General features: G+C 38.1%; 1 protein-coding gene across 1 annotated transcript in view; it reads left to right on the forward strand.

Annotated features, from left to right (window-relative positions):
• Nucleotides 1-24,520, forward strand: part of sardh (sarcosine dehydrogenase) — a 249,311-nt gene that overhangs the window by 117,249 nt on the left and 107,542 nt on the right. The window contains exons 12-14 of the mRNA XM_039762751.1: nt 17,078-17,161; nt 22,639-22,752; nt 22,882-23,020. Of these exons, the coding sequence (XP_039618685.1) occupies nt 17,078-17,161; nt 22,639-22,752; nt 22,882-23,020 (337 nt within the window). The remainder of the gene's footprint in view (nt 1-17,077; nt 17,162-22,638; nt 22,753-22,881; nt 23,021-24,520) is intronic.

Below are 24,520 nucleotides of genomic sequence, written 5' to 3' on the forward strand. Positions count from 1 at the left end.
GTTTCAGGTCATCATTTAAGTTTGAACTATGCCATTAAATTTTTTAAAATTCCTTTTTATTAATTCTACATTCATTTAGTGATTCTGTTTATATTTATCTCAAGATTTATGCATCTCGGACCAGGAAGCCATAACAGAAGGACAACATGTAGACAGTACAGTAGATAGCAGTGCTCTATTGGTGTGGACGCAGTAAGGATCCATGGGATTCGTAGTCCTGAGGGATGTCTTAATTTAGAGAGAAGCCATTTGTATACTGTTGTCAGGGTTACATCCCACGTCTTTAGAGGTGTTGTTTTCCAGGGTCATGACCTTGACTTGATCAACAACTGTCATAAAAGGCCAGCCTTTCACTAGGCACCTTATCCGATCTGCAGATAAAATTTCATTACATTCATTTAGATATTCTGTGGTTTCTTTTCTTATGTTATCTGGTTATGACTTATTGCCTTTTTTATTTTACTTTGATTTTGCCTCTCGTCTGGGTAACAGTCGCTGAAATGTATTTTTATTTTCTTTTGTTTTGGCTTTTTGCTGCTTCTCCTGGTTTACTCTCAAATTTAGCTCTCTTGTTTTCCTGCTAAATCAGGACAAGGGATAATCCTGTCGGGGTCTTTGGGTGCCATCAGAGGGCGCTGCAGGAAGGACTCCCTGCTTCTGCTTGAGCTGGAAATGCATCCATCAGGCTATGCCCTGGCTGTGGAAATACTCCTGCATCCTACATAAAAAGAAGCTGTCCAGCCTCCTCCACTTGAGTCAGAGCCAAGAGGCAGAAGGCGAAGCTCACCTGGAGGAGGAGTATCGTGAAAGAGGTATTTTGTGAATAAAATAACATTAATTTGTACCCAGAATTGTCTTGGTGTGGTTGTGTCTGGGGTTTGGGGGCTCAGTGGCGCACCCAGGAGGTCACTATATATATATATATACTAGCAAAATACCAAGCTTCAAGAAGAGAAGTAGTGTGTTAAAGAAGCAATGAAAAGAAAAGGAAACATTTTGAAAATAACGTAACCTGATTGTCAATGTAATTGTTTTGTCACTGTTGTGAGTGATGAGTGTTGTTGTGATATATATTTACACACACACACATAAACATATATATATATATACATATCTATACATATACACATATATACATACATATATATCTACATATATACACACACATATATACACACATATACATACATACACACACATATATACACACAAATACATATATATATATATATATATATATATATACATACACACACACATATATAAACATATATATATATATACATATACATACATATCTACATATATATACACACACAGCTATTTCGTATCTGTGCAATACGCTGTTTGTTAAAACGGTTGACTCCGCTCTTACGCAATAACAAATCAAATCATTCAGTTGTCTTTGCTCATATGTCATTTTAGAGCTGGACGCCTGGCATCTTTTTTTGGCCACAAGTTCGTTTCTGTTTGGTGTGAGGTTCTGTGTTGTGGAGATTCTCAGGATGGATTGCAGGTGCTCATCAGTGAGGCGACTCCTGTGTGCTGTTTTGTTAGTCTTTATCACTGAGAAGAGCTTCTCACACAGATATGTGCTACCAAACATGCACAAGGTTCGAGCCGCATGTAGACGGACTTTTTGTTCTTCAAAGTCACCAAAGCGCTGTGCAAACTCAGTGCGCAATAACTCTAGCTTCGCAATAACTTGCAGCATCATAAGGTAGACTTGATTAACGCGGTTAGTGTTCGGCAAGGCAGCTGAAGCGCTGCATTATGGGATCTGTAGTTTATTGTGTTACCAGCGCTTCATATACCCGGGCTTTAATAACAATAATACAGTATATAAAATGATCTCGCAGGCCTGATATAATTACACGCCGGGCCGGATGTGGCCCGCCGGCCCTTGAGTTTGACACATATGGACTAAATAGAACTTGAAAAGATATATTTTTCAAATGTGATCGCAAATTCAGATAGAGTTGACGCACTACAGCCTGCATGCCTCAATAAGTCATCCTCCCTCGCCTTACTTTTTACCGCTCATCTAATGAATACACTGAGTATGGCTTTACCAAAACAATCATTGATGGCTAATAAAGTATCCATTATTCGAGTATGTAGATCGGGTTATATATATATATACATATATATATACCCGCGATCGAGCGAGAAGTAGTGTGTTAAAAAAGCTAGAAAAAGAAAACGGAATATTTTAAAAATAACGTAACATGACTGTCAATATACAGTATTTGTTTTGTGAGTGTTACTGAGTGTTGCGGTCATCAAGGATTTGATTATCATTATTTCTTTCAATCAGGTTCGTGTTTGTAGGATGTGTTGTGTTCAAGTTACATTCCGTGTTTGTCAATCGCTGTAAAGATGACAGGTTTCATTCATCGATTCGCTTCTTACTGCATCAATAAACAGCTCGCCTTCTTCTTTATCTGAGACCTGACACACTGCATGCACGGGTTTTTTACACTGTCTTCCTTTAGCGGGACATTGACTTTTTCCAACGTGTGTTTTGTTTCCGCAGTAGTTGGATTTATGAATATGCTTGTATGTATGAGACGCTTCATATTTTTTGCTGCCTTTTCAATTGTGTAATTCGGTTTTGTTCAGCTGTTTGGAACTGTTGCCTTTATCTGTGCACTGCGTCAGTTCACGTGAGCCACTCGGTGTACATGCATCGAAGGTTCCCAGCTGTGCTGGTGCCATCTCCTGCTATGTCCATGGCTGTATTTAATGTTACCTTAGTCCTGGCACTTAAAACTTTCTCTCGCAGTTTCGCTGAGTTTGTGTCAAACACTACCCTGACCATCTCATCTTCCTCTCCATAAGCACAGTCCTTCACCCGTGAATATTTACCCGTGGCAGTTTGCTATTGGATTGCCGCTGACGGACGGCCTTATATGGGCAGGCACTAAATTACAAACGCCAGCGCAGCCTGTCTATGAACTTAATTTAAAGTGTAGGTTTACATCGTGCTTTGTTTCCGAAGTAGCAGAACTCATGAATATGGTAGTATATGCCACTCGCTCGCTTCTTATTGTTTCGCTGCCTTCTCAATTATATAATGCATGTTTTGTTCAGCGCTTTTTTGAGGTCTTCCTGGTTTTCTATGTACTGCGTGATTACGTGGGAGGCGTGATGATGTCACACGAAACCCCTACCCCACGGCGTTGAAGCTCATCTCCATTACAGTAAATGGAGAAAAACTGCTTCCAGTTATGACCATTACGCGTAGAATTTCGATATAAAACCTGCCCAACTTTTGTAAGGAAGCTGTAAGGAATGAACCTGCCAAATTTCGGCCTTCCACCCACACGGGAAGTTGGAGAATTAGTGATGAGTCAGTGAGTGAGTCAGTGAGTGAGTGAGGGCTTTGCCTTTTATTAGTATAGATATACACATACATACAGTGCATCTGGAAAGTATTCACAGCGCATCACTTTTTCCACATTTTGTTATGTTACAGCCTTATTCCAAAATGGATTAAATTATTTTTTTTCCTCAGAATTCTACACACAACACCCCATAATGACAACGTGAAAAATGTTTACTTGAGATTTTTGCAAATTAATTAAAAATAAAAAAATTGAAAAATCACATACATAAGTATTCACAGCCCTTGCCATGAAGCTCCAAATTGAGCTTAGGTGCATCCTGTTTCCCCTGATCTTCCTTGAGATGTTTCTGCAGCTTAATTGGAGTCCACCTGTGGTAAATTCAGTTGATTGGACATGATTTGGAAAGGCACACACCTGTCTATATAAGGTCCCACAGTTGACAGTTCATGTCAGAATGCAAACCAAACATGAAGTCAAATGAATTGTCTGTAGACCTCTGAGACAGGATTGTCTGAGGCACAAATCTGGGGAGGTTACAGAAACAGTTCTGTTGCTTTGAAGGTCCCAATGAGCACAGTGGCCTCCATCATCTGTAAGTGGAAGTAGTTCAAAACCACCAGGACTCTTCCTAAAGCTGGCCGTCCATCTAAACTGAGCGATCGGGGGAGAAGGGCCTTAGTCAGGGAGGTGACCAGAAACCCGATGGTCACTCTTTCAGAGCTCCAGAGGTCCTCTGTGGAGAGAGGAGAACCTTCTAGAAGGACAACTATCTCTGCAGCAATCCACCAATCAGGCCTGTATGGTAGAGTGGCCAGACGGAAGCCACTCCTTAGTAAAAGGCACATGGCAGCCTTGTGTGATGCGGGAGGAGGGTTAGAGTTTGTTGGCGGGGCTCTGTCTAGCATACCCCATGGTCGGGTGACTTGGTCGACCCCAAACATTACCCTGCTTACATCTAAGCTAAGGTTACTGGGTCATTGTTGAATACAACTTCTGGTTTATTGTGAATAAACTTCTAATGTCCATGTGCCTGTACCAAAAAGACTGATTTCACCATCCAGTGCTGCACTTTTTTGTTATTTTACTATAGTCAGAACTGCAATATCAGTCATCTATTATCTCTCAAACCTGCCTATTCCAACTCGGGTTAGCAGGAGGTGGAGTATTTTACCATCATCACTAATGAGAGGCAAGAACCACCACACAGTACTGTCACTGTCACTCAGCCAGTTTTGAGGACCCAGTACATCTACTGCCTTTGGTAACATCACTGGAATAATGTGGAGTGTCCATCCAGATTTTTTCCTTGGTTGGAATTCAAATTTATTCTTCTTCTGCAACTTTAAACACTGTTGCAGCAATCTAGGAAACAGACCTGGTGCCAGGAAGTTATCATTGCCCTAAACACAAGGCAAAACTGCAATGGCATTGTCTCCATATCCCAGGCAATAAAAATATTTTCAGTTTCTGCATGGTCAGATTGTTTAGGCTCTGTCTTCCTGTAATCGTTACATGAATTTTTCTTTTCAATCTTTTTTTCCATTATGCACATACATCATAGTGTCCACACAGAGGGCAACTAAGCACAGATTCTTATCCTGGTACATTGAACATCTGAGGCATCAGTGCTACCAAGTGATCCTTTTGCAGTATCATTTTTTATTTTCTTAATGTAAATAGTTGGTATTTCTTTTGATGAATGTGACTTGTAGTTTGTTCAGAGTGTCCTGTATGTTTTTTTTTCATTGTAGTCGGCTTATAATAACAATGACTTTTTCCTTGTAGTGGTTTCTGTGCTTAAATTTTGGATTTTTGGAGTGTGGCGAGTGGCTGGGGGTGGTACCCAGCCAGGACGCCCGGAAGGACCAAAGGAGAGATTATGCCTCCTCCGGACCATGAGCCACCCTGATGGCTATGGGGATCACGGGAAAGGAACACGGAAGCTGAACCCTATAGGGGCCCGTGGTCACCACCACAGGCCACCCAGACGCCTGAGAAGCCCTGGTCGTCAGCACTTCTACCACACCCAGAAGTGCTGGGGGGACAAAAACCAGGGACACCCGGAGTGCTTCAGAGTGCACAGCCGGCACTTCAGCCACACCAGGGAGTGCCGGCAGGAGCTCATTGGGAGGCACCTGTAGCACGCCTGGGTGACTATAAAAGGGGCCGCCTACCTCCATTTGATAGTTGGAGTCGGGTGGAAGAGGACAGAGCTCGGAGGAAAGGAGTGGAGGCGGTCGGAGAGAGAGGCATTGGAGAAAGAGGCGTGGACTTAAGAGTGTTTGGTGCATGGTACTGGGTTGTGTGGTACACTGTAAATAGTATGTATAATAAATGTTTCTGTGGTTTGAAACCATCAGTGTCTGCCTGTCTGTGTCTGGGCTGCGCTCCATAGTAGGTATTTCGATTTGATGACATGTTTGTGTTGCCCATTTTGGAGTTCTTTTGCACTGAACAGTGATTGTCATAACACATCAGATGCCCTCATTTTTAGGGTAATGTAGGAACACACAGCAGTGCAGTGTCAGGATTGGATATATTTATTGGAAGACCATTCTGAGCTTTAGTGTGATACATAATCAAACATTTTTAAAGATACAGTGGATCCAGTAAGTGGCAGTAACATATAAGGTAGTTGACTAATCAGGCTACCTTTTAAATGGTATGCATCTTAGGACGAAGTCCACTTTATAAACTGTCGAGGGGGATATTGGGTATAAAAATGGAATTTAATCTAGGTCTTCATAGTTACGAAAAGGTACCATTCAAGAATTCTGTTGGATATAATGTAAAATGAAATATTTTTGTCTCGTACTATTCATATTTCAAATGGAGACCACAGAAAGGGAAAACATGAACAAACTATTAAAATATGTAAATATGTAGTAGGAACCGAATCCTTAGCATGATGGCTCCTGTCTTATCTGCATAGCATTAGGCTACATTATAAGCCTCAGAAATGACCACTAGATGGTGCACCTGTTTTGTTTGTGGAAGTTTACCAAGTGGCTCAAAAATCTGATTTTAACCAGGGTTATTGTGGGTTTCATAAAGTTTATCCCTCACTTTTTAAAATCAATCTAACAATGATCATATTTTTCAGTGAAACAGAAGTTTCTTCTATTCACTTATTGCTCACATGCATGTAAGAAAATAAGGTTTCTTGCAAAAATGGTGAAGCTAAGCATACCACAGCAGGCATAATCAGTCATGTAAGAAAACACTTGTTTAGTAATGCTTCTGTTTTGTTAGATTTGAATAAAACTCTTTAAGATCTCTAAAATAAGTTGTCAAATTCTATAAAAAAGTTATCCTACCTTATTTTTTTATATACAGACTCAACAACAATGTGAGTGCCTGAAATTATGTGTGTGTAACCAGGCGCTGGCCATTGCATGTGTTGCCAAGACTGTGGACAGCAGGAAACTGTGTGTGACATTTGCTTAGACTAACCATCTGTGAACACTGGAGTAGACGGTTGTCTGGCTAAAGTCTGAATTCAGCTGCTTCTTGCCAGGGTTTTTCTTGGCTCTTTTCTAAACAAGAACATCAGTATCATCATCCATCAGCTCAAACCAGGAATAGGATGGAGAAGGAGTTTGGTTGATTCTAACTTTCAAATGCGTAGACAGAGATTTTTTGTCCTGCAGAGCAAAGCTTTTATTCTGATACTCCTTTTAATCTGAAACACAAAAAAAAAGTTATTGACTCAATGTACATTCCTGCTATCTGTTTGACTACTGCTGTGCTGTCTGTCTGCAAATTTTTCAGGACACGGTTATTATGCAACTCTTTCCTATGAACAGAAATTGCAAAAAATCATTAACTGGCTTGCAGAAATTTCCTACACAATGAATATAACATGCAGTTCAGCATCAGCCCATCACAGTACCCACTCACACTCATGTAGGGACCATTTAGAAATAACCCATTATCCTAATTTGGACATCTTTGGTGAATTGGGAAGAAACCCCAGAGAGACATGGAGAGACACTGTACCATCCAATGTGATGACTACACATACATTTTAAGGTTTAGCTGTTAAGCCAAATCTCAGCTGTACTTGATCTTCCCTGTCAAGGTCATTAAAAGCTCAAAGTTGTTAAAGTTGTGTCAATATTGTTAAAGAAAAAGTGAAAGACACTTCTTTATCTTAGGTGTTCATTGTCACCTTTCATTTACTGTATACACTCGTGGATAAGTTCTCCCGTGGATAAGTCGAGACTTGATTTTACCATATAATTTCTGGTATTTTATCATGTCGGTCGTATAAGTCGAATGCAGAAAAACTTATGCTATTGATTCAAGAGATTATGACATGCTAACACCCACCTGAGAGCGTAACCACGGAGCTCACTGCCTTTTTTTCTATGTGGGTGTGGTAATGCACTGTATGAGTGTGTGCTCCTAACCTCTCTCTCTGTCTCCCTATTGTGCCTACGTGACCACACGGTAAAAGCTGAACTATTCTGAAGCAACATTTACACTGATTTGTGTTTTTTGTATCTCACCTCCTCATACATCTTTATCGTAAGAGCATCCCTTATCTACGATGGAGAGTTCGATTAGAAGAAAATATGAGGCTCGTTTTAAATTAAACGCCGTTGAAGCAGTGAAAGAAATTGGTAACTGCGCTGCTGCAACAAAATTCGATATGTCTGAGAAACTGATGTGAGATCGGAGGAGGCAACAAGATGTAAAAAAAAAAAAAATTAAGTGTCGCATTTTTGAAAGGGCGTATAAGTTAGGGTCTTGTTTTAAGATCAATTTTTCGAGGGGTTTTTGGGTTTCAAGACCTGAGTTGTAAGTGAGTATATGCGGTAGATGTCATTCTTAACTTTGTAGCCCTCTTAAAACTTGCAATACAGCCAGGAAAACAGGGACACAATTTCAGGTAAAACAGTTATCTTCTGCAGGTGTCACAGTCACAGTGAGGCAGTGGTTTAGTGCTGCTTCCTCATTGCTTCAAGCAATTATTAGCTATGTGGAGTTTGCACATTTTCTCTCTCTCTGTATATTATATATATATATATATATATATATATATATATATATATATATATATATAAATATGAACACACAAACACATATATGAATATGAACACACAAACACATATATGAATATACAGAAAATTATGTTAACATTTGAATTGTGGAAACAATTTATTCACAAAACATACTTCATATGTGCAAGATGATTTACAGGAATGTCTCAACCTGTTCACCATCATGTTCAACACACAAAAACCAACGAGTAATAGTACCAATTAAAACCCGGACACACATTTCATGGGGATTAGATGAGACCACATTCCGTATTCTGTCCTTCAGGTCATTGATATCATGAACTTTCCTGCTATACTAACGTTCCTTCACCATACCCCTTTCCAGAAATCACATGGTGTCAAATCAGGGGAAAGATGTGGTTGAGATAAAAATAATCCAATGATGTTAACATCATTTTGACTGACCCTGTATATATGTATATATATATATATATATATATATATATATATATACACACACACATATATATTATGGACCACCAGGGTGCGTACAGCCACCCTAACCCGATACAGACAGGCAAAGACACAAGTGTTGCACAGCACACGTTTTTATTTCTGTGGGGAAGCGCTTTTCTCTCGTTCCCCACAGCAACACAGTCCAAAGCACCAAGCACAAAACACACTCTTTTCTCTTTCTCTTCTTTTCTCTCGCCTCCACTCCTCCTCCAGCAAGCTTCATCCTTTTCCATCCGACTCTGGCTCACTGCCCTTCTGCGTCCACTCTTCTTCCGGCAAGCTTCATCCTTCTTCCTCCCGACTCTGGCTATCCAAATGGAGTGCGGCTCCTTTTTTTCAGCTACTGGGAGTGCTCCAGGTGGCTAATCAGCGTTACCTGGAATCACTCCCAGGTGTCCCCCACAGAACCCAATAGGGTGGTACCAAACTCCAACTCCCAGTGTGCCCTGCAAGAATCCGTTGGGCCACAGTCATAGACACTCTTTCTTGTCCCTTGAATCAGGTAGTTTACTCCACTGATTGGTAAGGAGCAAGAATGGTGGAAGACAATGAAATTGAGGAGAAAAGGCATCATATGCTATATTAGGATTGTGAATGGTGACAGAGAAGGCATAGCCACACCCTGAAAATATGTCAAAAAATTCAATTCAGTTTACTTTAGAACGTTCAGAGGGCTAAGTCTAAAATTACATATTGTACAAATTCCGTAGCGTATACGCGTAACACTCCAGATTAAGTTAAACAGTCCATATACTGTAAGTATATTAGATGTGATATTTTATTAAATGTTTTGTACTGAATATTCATGCCTACTGATTTCTTTCATGAATGTTTTCTGCTGGGACAGACACCTACTCACTAAAGACAGATTTACAAATAAATGCCTTGACAGTACTTGAAAATTGCTGTTCTTGACCATATAGTTGTCTCACTGTGAGTGCAAATAAATGGAGACAACCAGGTTACTGGTTATATTCCCAGTATTCTCACTTTGAGTCACTCTGCTGAAGTTAATTACATACCATAGTTCCAAGAATGGAAATCTGTAAGCATGTATGCTTTGCACTTTTAATTTGTCTGCCGTGTTGGATTAGTGTCTAGTAAATGGTAGGGTAATGACTGCTGTGTGTTTTAGGTCACAGCCCTGCATAATAACAGATGTACCGTATGCTTCATAAATTGTATAACATAACATTCTCTTTAATCCAATTCAGAGCTGCATGTGTTACAATGTATTAAACAACAGTGGATGTGGTGCCAATATATCGCAGAGCCCACTCACTCTAACTTACACCCCCATGTTCACACTGTGCCCAATTAAAATAGCCTATCAATCTAATATTCAGGGAATACCTGAAGGAACACTCCACGCAGACAAAGACCAAGAACAGGTTTTAAACCTAAGGTGCTGGATCCTCCTAATTGAACAGGCTAAAATTTGTCAATATAGTAAAATGCGGAAATCTGCCAGAAAGTTCAATATCCTGTTTTTTTTTTATACACAGCAGACTTATTTCTGAAATCTTTATTGATCAGCAACAAAGCTAGTTTAATTATTAATGTTACAAACTTGCTGCCTTCTGCTTAAATGCACCAAGACTGAGAGGTAATGTCACAGGGGAATAACTTTAGTGATCTGAATAACTGAACACCATGTTTGTTTTCAGCAGACAAGCCATCAAGAACACATGACTGATGTCATAAATGGTTTGCTACATGCAAGTAAGGTTTTTCATCCTTACCATGAACTTCCCCCATTCATGAGACGGTAGTTGTGTTTCTTCTGGCTCATGACAAATCAGTGTTAAAGGTTCTCTATAAAGTAAGGTTTATATCTTTTCTTCACTGAAATATACATTGAAGTAATCAAAAGAGTGATATGGATTAACATCCCACATTATTTTTATAATGAAAATATTTTTTGGTCTACTGGAACATTTCAGAGGTGAGGGCGTTTAAAGAAAAGAAAAAATAAAGGATTTTGAATCAGAGCTGTGCCTAATTGCTGATGGCATGCAATAGTTTTAGTATGATGTTTACCAAGCATCAGGATTAAAAGCTTTCCAGGCAGGAGACTAAATAAAAAGTGAAATGAATGACAGTGTTTAAGCTTACTGGAGGGAAGGTGAATACAATCCTTCAAATCACTACTATTCAGTCCTCAGCCCACCTCATGAAGCAGTGATTAGTCACATTTCAGTGTTGTGTATATTAATAAAGAGAGCAGGGACTAAAATATTAAACACATCTAAAAGGTTCTAATGGCTGTTTATCCGTGCATACATAAATGAAGTTACACACTCTTAAGAGTTTTATATTCTGCTAGAACTCAAGAGGGGCCCCACTAAATTTCCTGAGACAGAACTGGGCCAGACTGAAGAAAGAAAATATCACCGGCACTTTTCCTAAATCATAAAAATGATAAAGTGCAGATGATGCTTAAGTGCAGAAATGGGAAGTGTAAGAAAGAGCGCTGCTGCATTTTTTATGATTCAGCTCATAAATCTGTCCATGAGAGTAGGATACCATCAGGCCAGCAGAACAGTGCGGCTGTTTTTCACTTTTATGTTTCAAGGGTGATATGGTAGTTTAATATTGAATGTTAGGCTACATTTTCGAGTTTTCTTGAAACTAGAAAAGGGAATTAAACACATTGTGGCAACCCTCCCTCAGGGCACTACCTAGATGCAGGTTAACCCAAAGAGCTCAGGAGTTTGTCATCTCAACACTTGGCTGCCTAGTCAGTATTTTTATGTGGGACTTGCACCGTAAACATCACTTGTCAGATTTCATACCTGATAAAAAAAAAACCATTTTGGCTTCAGTTTCCTTACTTTTCTTTTTCGGCAGGATAATCTATTAAGTGAGATGTTAGCATTGATAGATAGAAAAGGCAAATGTTACTAGACAAATTTAGCTATTCAGTTTCTTCTTGTCTTGGCTACTTGGTTAATCTTCTCATTCCCCATACCGAGGACACAATGTGATCTCTGTCAGTTATCAACCAAGAGTTCACGTGTCATATTTGTCAGATTGATTTCTAGTCCACCACTTAAAGCTCCTTGCTGTGGAGTGTCCACAGCATTTTCTTAGTGCAGCCTTTCCTAATGTTAGTGTATGAAAGTCAAATGTCACAATTCATACTCCCAAGTTAAAATACATTCTGTTGTGAGTTAAAAGTCACTGGCTTAGAGTTATTCTTTAGCTGACATTTGTGGCAACCCCAGCAGGGCACAGTAAATTCGGAAAGTGTTCAGATCCCTTCAAATTCTTCGCACTTTATTATGATTTAATTTTAAATGGAGACATTTGCTGTTTTTTGCCATCAGTTGACCCTTAATAACTCATAATGACAAAGTAGAAACATGTATTCAGAAAGGTTTGCAAATGTATTCAAATTCAAAAGCTCAAATCTGTCATTCATATATTCAGACCCTAATTCAGTACTTTGTAGAAGCCCCTTTGGCAGCAGTTACAGCTTTGAGTCTTCTTCAGTAACTCAAAGTACATACTTTGCAGACCCAGATTTGGGCAGCTTCTCTCATTCTTCCTGGCAGATCCTCTGAAGCTACATTCAATTAGATGGGAAGTATCTGTAAACTGCCATCTTTATGTCTCTCAACAGATGTTCTGTGCTATGGATGGGCCAGTCAAGGACACTTTGAAACTTGTCCTACAGCCACTCCAGCATTGTCTTGGCTGTATGCTTCAAGTCATTGTGATGCTAAAAAAAAGTGAACCTTCACCCCAGTCTGTTGTTTTGTGCACTCTGGAAAAGGACTGGCTCAGAAAGATGGAAAGACCATCCCTTATGAAATCATTAACCAGTACTGAAATTTAATCTAAACATCCCATGTCGAGCCTGATTAGTCCAGGGACTAACCTGACATCTTTTACAAAAAGGATGGGGCCATGAGGAAAACCATTAAGAAGGATATCAGGGAGGCTAAAAGAAAGTTGGAGAGGAATATAGCAGGTAAGGCGAAAGAAGACCCTAAGAGATTCTTTCAGTATTTTAGTAGTAAAAGAACAGTCAAGGAGGATCAAGTACATCAGAAATAGTAAAGGGGAATTAATATATACAGACAGGTCTTTACAAGTGAGGAAGTGGATAACCTCCAAGTGGTAAATGAGACTACTAAGCTGGTTCTGAGTGATTTAGATATTGTAGAGGGAGAAGTGCTGCTCAGATTAAATAGGCTGAAATCAAACAAATCACCAGGACCAGATAATATTTACCCTTGAGTTATTGAGGAGGCTAGTGAGTGCATATTTAAACCCTTGACACATAATTTTAGGAAGTCGCTGTGCACTGGAGAGATTCCGAAGGACTGGAAAATGGCTAATATCATCCCATTATATACAAAGGGTGACAGGGCAGATCCAAGCAACTATAGGCCAGTAAGCTTAACATGAATCACAGGAAAATTAATGGAAGGAAATACTAAGGATAAGATTGAGCAACACCTGGCAAGGACAGGAGTTATTCTGAACAGTCAGCATGGGTTCAGAAGAGGGAGGTCAGTTTTACTAACATGCTGGAATTCTATGAGGAGGCAACAAAAGGATATGATCAAAGTGAAGCAGATGATATTATTTATCTGGACTTTCAGAAAGGATTTGATAAGGTGCCACATGAGAGGTTGGGCATCAACCTAAAAGAAGTGGGAGTTCAGGGTATAGTACATAGATGGGTGCAGAATTTGCTCAGACAAAGGAAGCAGAGGGTGAAGGTGCGAGGAACCTCATCAGAATTGGCTGATGTTAAGAGTGGTGTTCCACAGGGGTCAGTGCTAGGGCTGCTGCTATTTATAATATATATATATATATATATATATATATACAGTGGAACCTCGGTTTACGAGTAACTTTGTTTACGAGTGTTTTGCAAGACAGGCAAAAATTTTTAATAAATTTTGACTTGATAAAAGAGCGATGTCTTGCAATATGAGCAGTATGGATACACTTTGTCTGCTGAGCGTCATGTGATCACAACTGAGCTGATGGTTCTTCTCTCTCTCTCCTTATCTCGCTTGCTCGCCCAGCTCGTCTCTCTCTCTCTCTCCTTATCTCGCTCGCCCAGCGCGTCTCTGTTTACAGCGCGTCTCTCTCTCTCCTTATCTCACTCGCCCATGCGTCTCTCTGTTTACTACAGCATTGTGACTGTGTGTGTGTGCGCTGTGAAGTGCGAGTCCCCATCTTGCTCCCCAAAACACGAAGCTGAGTCTCAGTACTTTAACACTAGTTTTATTCAGCTTGAAACAGCAACAGCGCTGTTATTTATTGCAGCGGGATCTTTATAATATTCCTTGTATGACCCATTGACGACAGGCGCTTATAGCATGTCTGCGATCTTTTTGGATGCGCTTATACGGCGAACTGCTACAGTGCTGGGAGACTGCGATTGCTTTGGGACAGTCTTCCGCGTGTCTTCCTGTTGGGTGGAATCCCACATGAGTTTAGAAACTCACACCAGCCATGATTCTTTTTAAAGGTAAAGTGCAGGTTAATTTGTATTATGTATTTTACTTTATATTTTGTCTTAATCATTTTTATATGAATAGTTTTGGGTTGTGGAACGAATCATCTGAGTTTCCATTATTTCTTATGAGGAAATTTGCTTTGATATACAAGTGTTTTGGATTGCGAGCATGTTTCCGGAACGAATTATGCTCGCAAACCGAGGTTCCACTGTGTATATATATATATATATATATATATATATATATATATATATATATATATATATATATATATATATATATATATCATTTAGATAGGAATATAAGTAACAAGCTGGTTAAGTTTGCAGATGAGTCCAAGATAGGTGGATTAGCAAATAATCTGGAATCTGTTATATCATTACAGAATGACTTGGGCAGATTTGGGGCAGATGAAATTTAATGCCAGTAAATGTAAAGTATTGCACATAGGAAGTAAAAAATGTTAGGTTTGAATACACAATGGGAGGTCGGAAAATCAAGAGTACACCTTATGAGAGGGATTTAGTAGTTAACTCTACGCTGTCAACATCACGACAGTGTTCAGAAGCCATTAAGAAGGCTAACAGAATGTCAGGCTATTTAGCACCCTGATGTGTGGAGTACAAGTCCAAGGAGGTTCTGCTCAAGCTTTAAAATGCACTGGTGAGGCCTCATCTGGAGTACTGTGTGCAGTTTAGGTCTCCAGGCTACAAAAAGCACATATCAGCACTAGAAAATGTCCAGAGAAGAGCGTCTAGGCTGATTCCAGGGCTACAGGGGATGAATTATGAGGAAAGATTAAAAGAGCTGAGCCTTTTTTTAGTTTAAGCAAAAGAAGATTAAGAGGTGACATGAGTGAAGTATTTAAAATTATGAAGGGAATTAGTGCAGTGCAAAACTAGACTTGATGTTTTTTTGGAAGAAATAAGTGGATAAGACTGGCAAGCTTTGTTGGACTGAATGGCCTGTTCTCGTCTAGATTGTTCTAATGTTCTAAAAAAAAAAAAAAACCTGGATTAGGTGCCCGTTCATCACAGGACATCTCATATTGGGCCAATTGTGTGCATGAATGTGCATTTGAATGCTTGTTTTCCCATCCTGAAATGCAGTATTTTTCAATTGGCAAAATGTCCCTCACAAATAAGATAATTTATTCACCCAATGCTGCCAAAAACTCACCTCAGAGTAGACAGGGAAAGATCAAACTTTCGATCATTAGGGAAAAACAAGGGGAAGGAAATGATGGTTTTGCTTTGCACTATCAATCAATCAATCAACATTTATTTATATAGCACATATTCATACAAAAAAATGTAGCTCAAAGTGCTTTACAAAATGAATAGAGAAATAGAAGACACAATAAAAAATAAACATAAGTCAACATTAATTAACATAGAATAAGAGTAAGGTCCGATGGCCAGGGTGGACAGAAAAAACAAAAAAACTCCAAAGGCTGGAGAAAAAAATAAAATCTGTAGGGGTTCCAGACCAAGAGACCTCCCAGTCCCCTCTATACTATCATCTGTACAAGCAATGAACGTATCATTTTCATCATTCACATGATTCAACACTTGGGGAATTTGTTGTATATTACTGAGTCTTTGACAATTCAGCCATTTTTGGGTTGTATGTTTCAGAGAAAAGAGGGTGAAAAGCAAGGTGGAACTTCTAAATGACAGTTTGGTGTTAAATACGAAAACAGATAGCTAAAAGATCTTTTTGATTAGCTTATTTAAATAGTATTTACAAACAGTTCTCAAACAGTACTGTAGTCCTGGACCCCTCTTATTGTTCCTGCCTCCCTCTGAAGCCAGAAGAAGAATATAGTTTGGTGATGTAGAGAAAAAAGACTTTGTACTTGACCCTTAGGCCTGTCTATAGTTCCTAGATAATTACACTTGAAAAGAACATTGACTTGCATGTTATTCTCAAAGTGTACAAGCCAAAGTATTATTTATGTATTGTAAAATATTGAAAAATAAAAAGATAAAGATTCGGGGTACCAGTGGGTAACCACGTTTAATGTCCAAAATGCATTGTGTTTTTAGAGAGAACAAAAACGCACATCGGTATCAACGTCAAGCCGAAAAAAAAAAGCTCTTCATGAAGGCTGGGTCCAACGTGGTGAGGACTTTGTGTAGTCAATGCACTTATGTTGTAGAGTGGAAGTGGAAGGGCTGGATGATCAATGTTTCTGGTGGAAGTGACGTCATTGATCCTTGGATTGTCTTCCTCCATTCCAGGGCAACCAAAAATCGGGCTAGTGGCAGTTTCACACTCCGGTCTTTCCTCATAATATTTAATAATCCCTTCCCTGTTAGATATGTCCTAATCTCGTGTGTTTGACAAGTCTGTAGAAGTGCAGATTAATTCTACTGTATGTGTAAGTATAGTGTACATGTGCTAACTTAGATAATGATTTTTAGTTTAATTATTTCCTTATAGTAATAAGGTGTTTGTCCCTAATTTCACTGCTGCAGGGACATGCAGTTGATAACACAGTGCCTAGTATAACAGAGCAGTTACCCAAAACTAAAGAGAGTAATGATAATTGTATAATGAAGTCTTTGTCACTGACCAAAGAAAAATGCAGTGGAAGTGTACATTTTTGTCTGTATTTTGGCAAGAGGTGCTTGATAGTTTGAAAAAATGAGACCTTTAATCAATAGACATTAAATTGATGATGAAAATAAATGTTTTATTTTTATTTTTCCCCCTTTAGGAACTACTATCCCAAGGCTGTGTATTTCAAGAGCGCCATGGATGGGAGAGGCCAGGCTGGTTCAGCCAGAAGGGATCAGCTACGGTAGACATTTTTATTATGTATTACCACATAATCACAGGTGTCGCAAACAGCAGTAACCTGTAATACAGTTCCTCAAAAGGCTAATGTGAATGTAATCTTAAGGATCTTTCAAGTCATTATGAAGATGGCTTCATTAAAGCTATGGTTTAATACAGAATGTGATAACTTTTTGGGGTACAAAAAACTGTTATTGAGCTCCCCTCACTTTCAGGTTAATATTACTGAGCCTTGTCCCACTGTCTAAAGGGCATCACATTATGACTTTAAAGCAGGTTTTTATTGTTTTATTAATTTTTTTTTTCTTGTCACAACCCAGTCTTGTTCTTTTGGTGTCTTTGAATGTTCAATGTCCAAGCGATCGTCTGTTTAGGGAGCTCCCATTTGGTGAATTATGTAGATCAAATTTCCCATTGCAGAATTGCAGACAGTTGTCAGAGCTTAATCAATTACTTAATCAATCTGAAGCGACCCACTTTCACAAACCGTTTGCAGCCAGTTATTATTATATACAACAGTAACTCTCAACCCAACTGTTGCTTTAAAGCATTTGCACTTAATAAGAATATACTGAGCTGTTACTTTTTGACATAAAATCCTCCTCTCCTCTTTGAGTTAACTAAGCTCTTCAGGGATGCTTTTCATACTTATTGATTTATTGTCATGTGTGTCAAAGAATGAAATTTTCAAAGATTTGTTTTCACTTTGCCCTTAGTTAAGTAAGTAAACGTAAAATTCCTATGTATATGTAGAAGTCGTATACTACTTATAAAATTATAATACCAATTAATATCTCTGAAATGTCACACTTTAGTTTAGGCATACAATATAAACAATCTCTTAATAGTCTATACAAATTTTCTTAACTATACTGTTAACAATAATAAATTATTCTCAGCAACTTGACGTGTTAGTTACTGTGATTTTTAAGTTGTTTTCTGTCATGTTTTCTAACATATGGGCTGTTATAAAATTTATCACTACCAATCATACATATTGTTTAGTCTACAATATAATATAAACAAGACTGTAATAAATATAATACTTAGGAAATGTAATACATATAATATCAGCCTCTTACAGTGTGTATGTATGTGTGTGTGTGTGTGTATATATAGTATACATACAGTGGTGTGAAAAACTATTTGCCCCCTTCCTGATTTCTTATTCTTTTGCATGTTTGTCACACAAAATGTTTCTGATCATCAAACACATTTAACCATTAGTCAAATATAACACAAGTAAACACAAAATGCAGTTTTTAAATGATGGTTTTTATTATTTAGGGAGAAAACAAATCCAAACCTACATGGCCCTGTGTGAAAAAGTAATTGCCCCCTGAACCTAATAACTGGTTGGGCCACCCTTAGCAGCAATAACTGCAATCAAGCGTATGTGATAACTTGCAATGAGTCTTTTACAGCGCTCTGGAGGAATTTTGGCCCACTCATCTTTGCAGAATTGTTGTAATTCAGCTTTATTTGAGGGTTTTCTAGCATGAACTACCTTTTTAAGGTCATGCCATAGCATCTCAATTGGATTCAGGTCAGGACTTTGACTAGGCCACTCCAAAGTCTTCATTTTGTTTTTCTTCAGCCATTCAGAGGTGGATTTGCTGGTGTGTTTTGGGTCATTGTCCTGTTACAGCACGCAAGATCGCTTCAGCTTGAGTTGACGAACAGATGGCCAGACATTCTCCTTCAGGATTTTTTGGTAGACAGTAGAATTCATGGTTCCATCTATCACAGCAAGCCTTCCAGGTCCTGAAGCAGCAAAACAACCCCAGACCATCACACTACCACCACCATATTTTACTGTTGGTATGATGTTCTTTTTCTGAAATGCTGTGTTCCTTTTACGCCAGATGTAACGGGACATTTGCCTTCCAAAAGTTCAACTTTTGTCTCATCGGTCCACAAGGTATTTTCCCAAAAGTCTTGGCAATCATTGAGATGTTTCTTAGCAAAATTGAGACGAGGCCTAATGTTCTTTTTGCTTAACAGTGGTTTGCGTCTTGGAAATCTGCCATGCAGGCCGTTTTTGCCCAGTCTCTTTCTTATGGTGGAGTCGTGAACACTGACCTTAATTGAAGCAAGTGAGACCTGCAGTTCTTTAGACGTTGTCCTGGGGTCTTTGTGACCTCTCGGATGAGTCGCCTCTGCGCTCTTGGGGTAATTTTGGTCGGCCGGCCACTCCTGGGAAGGTTCACCACTGTTCCATGTTTTTGCCATTTGTGGATAATGGCTCTCACTGTGGTTCGCTGGAGTCCCAAAGCTTTAGAAATGGCTTTATAACCTTTACCAGACTGATAGATCTCAATTACTTCTGTTGTCATTTGTTCCTGAATTTCTTTGGATCTTGGCATGATGTCTAGCTTTTGAGGTGCTTTTGGTCTACTTCATTGTGTCAGGCAGCTCCTATTTAAGGGATTTCTTGATTGAAACAGGTGTGGCAGTAATCAGGCCTGGGGGTGGCTACGGAAATTGAACTCAGGTGTGATACACCACAGTTAGGTTATTTTTGAACAAGGGGGCAATTACTTTTTCACACAAGGCCATGTAGGTTTGGATTTTTTTTTTCTCCCTAAATAATAAAAACCATCATTTAATAACTGCATTTTGTGTTTACTTGTGTTATATTTGACTAATGGTTAAATGTGCTTGATGATCAGAAACATTTTGTGTGAAAAACATACAAAAGAATAAGAAATCAGGAAGGGGGCAAATAGTTTTTCACACCACTGTATATATGTATGTATGCACAGTATATAAACAACTTCCACAACATAAATTGGTTAGAATTGTAAGTATGCAACGCTAACATTCAGGTATGCGCAGAGGCCTGGTTTTCTGGTTTGAAAGATGGGGTATTTTGATGTTTACTAGCCATGTCATCAAAGAACTTTTATCACAATTTTGGAATTTTCATTGTAATAAAGGAGGATATTTGGCTATGCAAAAAAAAGAAAAAATATAAGAAAGGGTATTATTACTTGCCAAACTTGATTATGACCCATTACTTTCATTAATGCAGTGTATGCTATTCTCAAAATAAAGCTTTGATCTGTAATGTGTAAGCCTGAATTTGACATGACTCTGCTATTCAGAAAATATTTAAAAAATTAAGAATCAGTTATGTTTTCATACTGTTTTCTGCAGAGTGTATACTGTACGTGAAAAGACAAAGCCTTTAATTCTAAAGAGGGAGGTACTGAATCGATGCACCTAGGCTTTAAAGAATTATACTGAAAGCTTAAATGTACAAGTGATTCTGGAACAATTAACTACTCTTAAAAGATCACTTCATCCATTGTGGAAGAAGTTAACACCAAAAATATGAAGTGGATATGTCATGTATGTTCACAGTGAATTAGTAAATAAATAAAAGAATAGAGAAATATCAACTGTGTAATGCATATAAGAATAAGAACAAGATCATTAACCAAAAGTCCTATGAACATATGAGACCAGCAGTTAAGTAGTAAATTAAGAATGACAGATTTGAAAGGGAAGCTAGAAAACAATATTCATAATAATGCAAAATACATCCATTTTTACACCCATATTCTCTTTCTTGAAGCTTTGTTTTTTTATGACGCACAAGAGGATGTTCACGTTAGTCTAGTTAAGTATATTCAGAAAATAAAAAAAAAGTAAAGTATACAGATAGGAAAATAGCAATTATATTTAATAAATATTTTTCTGATGTTTTCACCCAAGAATGGTATTGTATTTACAATCTCTTAACTTGAGATTTTCAAAAATCACTGCATGTGATAGGAGTTTATAATGATTGGATACTGGCAAACATACTACAATGTTTATACGGTTAGGCTAATTGATGTTTCAAGAAATTAAATGGAAGCACCAGATACTATTTAATTGGCTTACATGCATTCATATGTTTTCTAACCTGCTTATCTGGAGTTTTAGGCAGAAGCAACACAAGCATATGTTAAAAGTATCACAAGTAATTATCTACCTTGAATCTCAGGAAGCTTTTGGTACATAAACCCCTTTTACCAGTCTGTCGGTACAGGGATTCAGAGCACAGAAAAAAAAAGCAGTGACATCAAAAGTGTAGTCATTCATAGCCACTGCTTCTTTTATCATAACAGGCTGAATTTAGATTGAAATAAATTGCTTAAATTTGGTCATTACTGTAAATTAGGTAGGTTAGCTGATATAGTAAAGTCAGGAAAATCAATTTAAAGTGGACCTAGAAAGATTTCATATATGGGTATATACAGTATGTGGCTAATAACATTTAAATGGTAAATGTAGATTTGCATCCCATGCTGCTGAAATGCTTTGAGAGAGAGCACGTAATGGTAATCTCTGATGAGATAACTGCCTATAGCTCAAATATGGATGCCTGCCCTCTGCTCTCACCCAGGCTGCACTTCACTTACACTTTACTGATGTTTCTGCCTCTTGTCCTTCCTGTGGCACACATCACACATTCAGGATGTACCCTTACCCCCTCATCAGTGATCTTTTTACTGCTCAAGTATAGTGATGTACTAAAAGTCTAAACGCACATTGGAGGTCTGAATTTTAAAAAGTATACTTTTTGAAGAACACCTGGTAGTCCTTTGGCCTCTTCTTTTTTTCCCACCATACAGCATACAGAAGTCAGTAAAATACTAACAGCTTTCTGAATTGTAGACTATGGTGTTTGGAGTACAAATCATGATAGGATATACTTATAATGCAATTTTGAACACATACCTGAAATACAGTGAGTGGTTTTGGTTTCTTTGCTGACCTTTAATTCATTGCATGGAACTGTCAAGGAAAAGCTATGCTGGGCAAAAAAAACAAATCTTATGTTCCCATGAGGATGAATATATTTTTTGCAATAGATACTAAGTGATGTGTCAGATTAAGCACTGATATAGTCTGGTGTTTCTGAAATAATGCAATAATTCCTTGAAGATGATTTGGCTTCTAAATAAGGACCTCTTGATTTTCATGGAAAAGTACCAGTGCCATTATAGAAACCAAGGACACGTCCTTTTGAAATGATTGATAATTTGTAGAGCCTCTGAGCTTAGTCACTGTTTCTATTTTAAGAATGCTTAAATTGTATGTAAAGCTGTTTCAACTTTATAGATTCTTTGCATATTTAAAAATATTCATGTTAACTTTCCTTCACTGCTCTGTTTAAATTTATAAAGTTTGCCATTGGAAAATTATTGATTGGTTAAAACTGGAGCTGTACAATTATGCAGGGGTTAACACTGCCGCCTCATAGACTTAGCATCTTGGATTTGAATCCTGCATCTGGTTGCTATCTTTGTAGAGTTTGCACTTTCTGCTCAGTTCTAGATTGTGTGTAGCGATTGTGCCCAGGGATGAGCTGGTACCCAGTTATGGGCTGGCCAAGTCCTGCTGAGATAGAATCAAGAAATGGATTAAGTAGGTTATACTATGTTATGTTTAATTAGAATTTTTGTTTGATATGTTTTGTTCTAACAGGTTTTAGACTATGATTACTATGGGGCATATGGTTCACAAAAGCATACAAATTATAAATACAACAAACTCCTAGGTGCAGAGTATACCTTTGATTTCCCACCACATCATGATGTTGTAAGTACCTATTTTTTTACTTCACTGAGTAAGTTTAGCAGTGTGGAAATTATACTTTTGCTATGTTAATTGAACATTTTTGATTATTTTTAGATTATGAATAAATGAAAACTTTTTTCTTTTTTTTAGATAAGGAATGAGTGTCTGACCTGCAGAAATGCTGTGGCTGTGTTTAACATGTCTTACTTTGGCAAGTTCTACCTGGTAGGACCTGACGCTAAAAGGGCTGCAGACTGGCTGTTTACTGCTGATATCAATAAGCCTCCAGGTAAGGAAAAATAAAATGTTTTATCCAAAACTGAAGGGAAGGTTTAGGGAGAAAGCACTTTCTTCTCAATGAACACTGAGCTAACTAATTAACTAACTTTTTCCATTCAAACACACAAAACTTATTCAAAAAAGCAAGCTAGACAGAGATATATTTAGCACAGGTGATTAATATTTACTTCTTAAAAGACAATTGTAAGCAATGATAGCTGAGGGTCTGCTGTGGTCCTGCAGATGTAATACATTTCAATAAACATTATTTTTTTTTCTCTCAGTGCTTTGAAAATAGTCATGATCAATGTTTCTAACACAGCAGTTAGCATTCATCTATACATCCATTTTAAAGCTCATCTATTTGTTTCCTTTAAGACCCTTTTAATCCAGTTCAAAATTGTGGGAGGCTGGGATGAGTTGGTTCAAGGCAAGAACTAACCACCCAACCACAATTACTCATTCATCCATGCTTTTCCTGGCTGGCCTTTCCAGTTCAGGATTGTAGGGAGGCCATGTCTATGCCAGCACCAGTAGGCTAAAATGGAAATCAGACCTGAAGGAGGCACCAGTGTATTGTAAGGATGTAGTGGTATGTTGGCAAAAAATGTGGTGGCTGAGTGAAAGAGAGCTCAGCTGACTTCACCAGGAAATGCTTCACTTGCACTGTGAATTTACCCTTGGGATTAATAAAGGTATCTATCTATCTATCTATCTATCTATCTATCTATCTATCTATCTATCTATCTATCTATCTATCTATCTATCTATCTATCTATCTATCTATCTATCTATCTATCTATCTATCTATCTATCTATCTATCTATCTATCTATCTATCTATCTATCTATCTATCTATCTATCTATCTATCTATCTATCTATCTATCTATCTATAAGCTGTCCGCACTGTTTAAAAGCTGTCCCTGTATATCCTGTTGCTCGTGCTGTAAAGGAGCTGCTTCTAAGAAGTTTGTGAGACAACTTTCTGTGTATGCTGAGGCTGAGTGTATATCTCTAATATTAGCATTTGCAAACCAGGTCCTGGAAAAGTTAAGAATAGGTTAAGGTTAGGAACACTATCAAGTAGTCAAGTAACAGGAGAAATTAGGGAAATAATAAGAGCCGAAGTTGTAGACCTCACTTTTAAAATCTTTACAAATTAAACCTCCTGCTTGAAATAATATAATACCTCCCAGTATAAAAGTGTTAGATGGCAGTACCTCACTTGTAAAGCAATAATTATTGTTAGCAAATAAAATGTATTTCACTGAAGGATCAATGTCTTTAATTGTTAGCCTATTCAAGGTGACAAAAGCTATTTTGAAATAGTCTTACAAGCGATAATAAAGAGTTGAGGTTCCACAACGGTAATTTGATTCCTTCAAGAAAGCAGGGAAAGAACAAAAGCACAATGCCAGGAATTCATTCTACTGCCCAAATCATCACACTGGGTTCTCATAACACAGGTTAAAGTTTTACTCAGGGATGGTGAAGCAGGTCTTTGGTTGT

Source organism: Polypterus senegalus, chromosome 9 (assembly GCF_016835505.1).
Source record: "Polypterus senegalus isolate Bchr_013 chromosome 9, ASM1683550v1, whole genome shotgun sequence".
In the NCBI taxonomy this organism is placed as follows: Eukaryota; Metazoa; Chordata; class Cladistia; order Polypteriformes; family Polypteridae; genus Polypterus; species Polypterus senegalus.